Source organism: Apis cerana, linkage group LG13, assembly GCF_029169275.1.
Source record: "Apis cerana isolate GH-2021 linkage group LG13, AcerK_1.0, whole genome shotgun sequence".
Classification (NCBI taxonomy): domain Eukaryota; kingdom Metazoa; phylum Arthropoda; class Insecta; order Hymenoptera; family Apidae; genus Apis; species Apis cerana.
Window position 1 is genome coordinate 2,261,327 of NC_083864.1, and position 5,457 is coordinate 2,266,783.

General features: G+C 19.6%; 1 protein-coding gene across 1 annotated transcript; it reads right to left on the reverse strand.

The window, feature by feature from the left end:
- Positions 1 to 1,302: 1,302 nt before the first annotated feature.
- Positions 1,303 to 2,665, reverse strand: LOC107996959 (uncharacterized). The gene is made up of 3 exons (XM_017055282.3): positions 2,246 to 2,665; positions 1,592 to 1,825; positions 1,303 to 1,524 (listed from the first exon to the last, which is right to left on the reverse strand). Exons 1-3 carry the CDS (start codon positions 2,396 to 2,398, stop codon positions 1,390 to 1,392), a joined length of 522 nt encoding a protein of 173 aa, XP_016910771.1. The 5' UTR covers positions 2,399 to 2,665; the 3' UTR covers positions 1,303 to 1,389.
- Between the last annotated feature and the right edge of the window lie 2,792 nt (positions 2,666 to 5,457).

The following is a 5,457-nucleotide window of genomic DNA, read 5'->3' on the forward strand; positions in this document are numbered from 1 at the left end:
TGAGCATTTACGAAGATGATCAGGATAGTTTTTGACTATTTGACCATGTTTCCTATTGAGATCTAAAATACATTATATTCATATATTGTATATTTTTCAATTGTAATTTCAAGAAAAATATTTTACAATAACAATAATTTTTCACATTGCATTTTTTTTATTTTTAGATTTTAAGATTTATTTTTAATCTTATTATTAATTAATCATAGAGAGAAAAGTTTAATTAGATAATTTAATAAAAATTTAATAAAAATTTAATAAAAATCTAAAAAAAATGAATTAACATAAATATATATATACATAATATATATAAATATATATAATATATATAAATATATACACAACAACAAACAAAATGATAATCCAAAAACTAATCTTGAATCTTCTATTAATGAAATAAATAATTCATTTAATTCGATTTTCGTAATCAATCTCATTAAAGATAAAATAATATGTTTCAATATATTATTATGATCAAGAATATAACACTTCAAAATTTTCAATTCATAATAAATTGTTTTTTTTTTGCTTTCAAAAAATTTTTAAATTTTTATTATATAAATAAAATTGCAATTGTATAAAGTAACAAAATATTACGATAATCAAATGATATAAATTAAGCATTGGATATTATATTTATATTATAATATACATACATATAAAATCTTAATTTTTAAATTTTTTTGCATTTTTTTCTATTATTTAAATATTAATAAAAATATTTTTTTGATTTAAAAATGTGTTATAAATATAAATACTAAAAAAATATTAATTTTACTAATTTTTGCAAAAATTTTCTATTTTTCGTAATTTATTTTTAAAATTTTTATCACAGTTAGTTTTAATATTATTTTTTTAATATGGAATTTTCATATACAAGAAATGCGACAAGCGAATGTAATCATCAAAAAGGAAGGAAGAGTAGTGTAGGTAGTCTTATCGCTATAACGTATCCCGGTTATGATAGCGTAATATACCACGTATTGCCCGTTTATTTTTGCTTTTTCTTTTTAGTATGTCTTTTTCTTATGATATAGAATTATTTGAAATCTGATGACACTGCTTCATTTAAAATCATCTAGTAAATTCTATATTATTAATATTAAATTTAATAATAATTTTAAAAATTATTTTTGAGATTTGTGATTAATTGTTTAAATTTTTTGAATAATGTTTTTTTAATGAAATTACTCTTTTTATCAATATATTTGGTTAAATATAATATCAAAATAATATTATTTATTGCTGATTATAATTGTATATATATACATATATTAATTAATTTGTATAAAGAAAAAAAACTTTATTTAAGAATTTTCGTTTATTTAACAATTTTATAAAATGTAAAAAATAATTTTAGAAATACACAAAACATATATGATTGAATAGCTATTCAATAGATTTGCTAAGTAAATCTATATAAGCATTTGCTATCAAATCTTCACTTTTTATGTCTAACTTGGACATTAAATCGTGAGCAATCTTCTCACCACTTTCTATGTCTTGATCATCATTTAAAATTACCTAAAATAATAATACTAACATATTATTTTTTATTTATTATTATATTATAATTTACGATACTACAAACCTCTAATTCCAAAAAATTTCCTAAACCTTCAACATCATCAATATGTACACGAGTTTGATCAATCATGTACACTTTTCTAGTTTTTTTTACAATCCCTACAGAACCATTTGATTCAATTAAGATATTTGCAATACCACTACAAGCATTTTCATCCAAGGCTACTTTTTCATAATCACAAAGCTTTGGACCAAATACATTAGATCTTTTATAGTAAATTAATTCTCCTGAGCCATCCTATATGTAAAAAAATATTTCTCTCATTGCATTATTAATAGTTGTTGAAATAATAATTATTTTTATAACAATTATTTTTCTATATTTTATTATAATATTAAAGATGTTACTTTTAAATAATCTTATTATTCTATTCTAATTCTAATTTTATTATCATTTTTTTTTAATAATGATGAGAGTATTTATTGTCTAATTAGTTATAGATGTCATAAAAAAAGGAAAAGAAATACATAGATATAGAAATTGAAATTATATATTGCATATTTCTTTATTAAATAAATTTTTATATAATTAACATTTTTATTTGAAAGTAACATTATTTTATCTTAATAAATTTTATGACAATGTACAGTTAAGCTAAAGAACATTTTTAGAAAAATATTTTTAACAATTGTCTATAAAATTAAAAATATTTCTTACTTCAAATTTTCGTAATTTTAATCTTCCTTCTGCTACTTTGAAAAAAATATCGTGTTGTTTCATGATGATACCATTGTCTTTAGTTAATTGTACAATTCGAGATATCTTAAGCTCTGGATTATCAATTTTTGCTTTTATTTCTATATTACGCATTGTTAACTTATATTTAATTTTTAATTAATTATAACTATTTTATAACTAATCATTCAATAACTTTCTTATAGCAATAAATTATGTTTTTATACCAATCACGAATATTATTGTTTAATTGATTTTCTTATATTATTTTTATATACCACAGACGAAATATAAGATAGATCTATCCCATTATTCAACATAAATCAACAACACATGTTTTTATTATCTCCAATGAATTAATTCTTCTCTTAACCATAATAAATTGTAGAGGGCGACAAAAAACACTTGATCGATATTTTAGAACTTTTAACACAAAGTCCCGTCAGATGTCACATGCAATCTATCCATATGGTTTACAGTTTGTAATTCATATCAGACTCCATATAAAAGTAAATCAGTTTATGGACTTTCGAGAAACAAACTGACTGCTATACCGACATTGATTTGAGCATCCTCTACTCATAAATGACGGTGAAGAAATAGTTATTAAAATATTAATAAAAATTAAATGAAATACAATATATATTTATATGCAAATAGTATTATTCGATGCAAAGAAATAATTATCACGCAAGTCTTATCGCGAAAACGAAATTATGATGTTAAATACAAAAAATAAATACAAAAAATATTGATTGTTGAATAGAATACTATTAGAATTCTTTTTGATAGTTTCTTAAATAATATTCGCAATTCGATTTTTTTAACATGCTATTATCTTTTTCAATAAATATTCACAAAAATGATAAATTATTATTAAAAAAATTCAAGAAATTATTTTCAAAAGAAAAATTCTAGTTTTAAAAATAATTAATTAATCTCAAAAAATACAAAAATTAAAAATTTATTAATTTTTTTTTTAAAAAACATATGAGAAATATAAATATTTTATATATATATTTATTATTATATATATATTATTATATATTATTATAAGCTATAATTCTATATAGTACTCGCGAATTACGATATTTGAAGAAATGAAGAGAGAGGGAGAAAATATCAAATATAAAAGTTTCCAAAATTTATTGGTTTTTAAGATATTAATAAAATATTTTATATTAATATTTTATATTAATAAAAAACTGTACAAAATGCATATGTAGATATTACTATACATTGAATGACTTTGTATTGTATGATATCATGTATTGTATGACTTTTATTCAGATAATATTAATATAATTATGCAGTATAATTTCGCAGTAGCTATCGTTAAGTTATTGAATATAAATGTGGAATACAAAAATCTGATCATTCATATAAAAATGAACGATGTGCTAAATAATATTAGGATTTTTCTATTTCGAATAATTACTATCAACAATAATTATTATTAAAAAATTCAAGAAATTTCACTAATACAATTTAATAATTTCTCTTTCTGTTTCCTATTAAATTTTAGACAATTTTAAACAATTGATTATTTCATTTTTATTGTTTTAAGATATGTATTATTTGATTCACTACAGTATTTATAATTTCCATGGAAACTAAAACTCGCTAATTCTGTATTCTGTATTGTGTTAATAATAACACAAAAAATAACGACACAAAAATAGTAATGGAACATTAAATTTCAAAAATTTAGACGAAAATATATGATTGATCTATTTCTATATTTAATTGACATCTATACATGTACATTTATATGTATCTTTACATATATATGTATCGATTCTATAGTTTTCTATTTTATCGATATAGAACAAATGGAATATGACAATACCGATAGATTTCAAATGTTCCACTTGCTCATGTCCTCCTGTTTATATCGAGATATACTGAGACTGATGAAAATGCTTTTGACACAACAGATCAACATAATTACTAAAAGACAAGAATATCAAAGGATAATTCAATGAAGAAATAGAAAGAAGACAAAATTAGAAATCAATGGATTTCTTTCATTCGTCTTTTATTTGGAATTATTTCCGAATGTTAAAAGATTTCTAATCAATTTCATTCTTTTTTAAAGAATTCGCATCTTATAAAATTTACCCATATTATCTAGAAAATAGCTCTATTTAGATTAAAAGTTTCTCGGTTTATCAGATATTAGTATAATAATTTATTAGAAAAACTACCGATTTACCTGAAAATTGGGAACTATCGTATCAGGCGGTTAGAAGAAGATTCAAAGTGCTATATTAATAACAATAATCCTTTTGATTCCCACAGGATCTCTTGTAGAGGTGGAATATTCTCGATGAGTAAAGTGACGCTGAATTGCGCGCCTATTTCACAGGATAACAAGCTTGACGGAGGTTCTTTCTAAATAACACTTGGCTTTATATTGCACAATCAAATCGTTGAATTTTACAAAAATAAATTATTTAGTCAATTGAAATGGTATGTACAAAAATATGTATAATAAACATATATACATATATAGTATACATTTTAGATTTTTATTTTTGATTATTAATTATTAGAACTGGATATGAAGAGGACTATAAATATAATATAGTATATATATATAAATATTGACAAATTTTTCTTTGTTATTTTAATAAGATTTCAAATAAAATTTTTTTTGTAATTTATGTAAAAAATACATTAATAATTTTTCTTTTATGATTAGTCTTCGATTATTTTATATTTATTATTACTAAATATTTTATTATTAGATTTCAATTCATATTATTAGACTTTTTGTTTATTCCCTGCGATTTAAACATTCAATTTTTTTATTATTAATAAATATTATTAATATTATAATTATTAAATATTATAATCATTGTTAATAAATATTAATAATAGATAAATTTAAAAAAAAATTAAAATAAATTAATAAATTACTAAAATTACTAATTCATATAATAAATTATATGATATATACCTTTTCTTTTGGATTATAAAACCATATTATATTGATTTCCAGAAATATTAATATTTTTTATAGAAACAATGATAAAGTCATAGTCAAAAATGTTTTATAAATATTTTATTTTTTGTTTCAATTCTTTTAGTAATTAAGTATAACAAATTTGAATAAAAAAATATATTTATATATTAATAATAATTATCTAATTTTAAAAATATTTTTAAAATAATTATTTGATATGTAATAT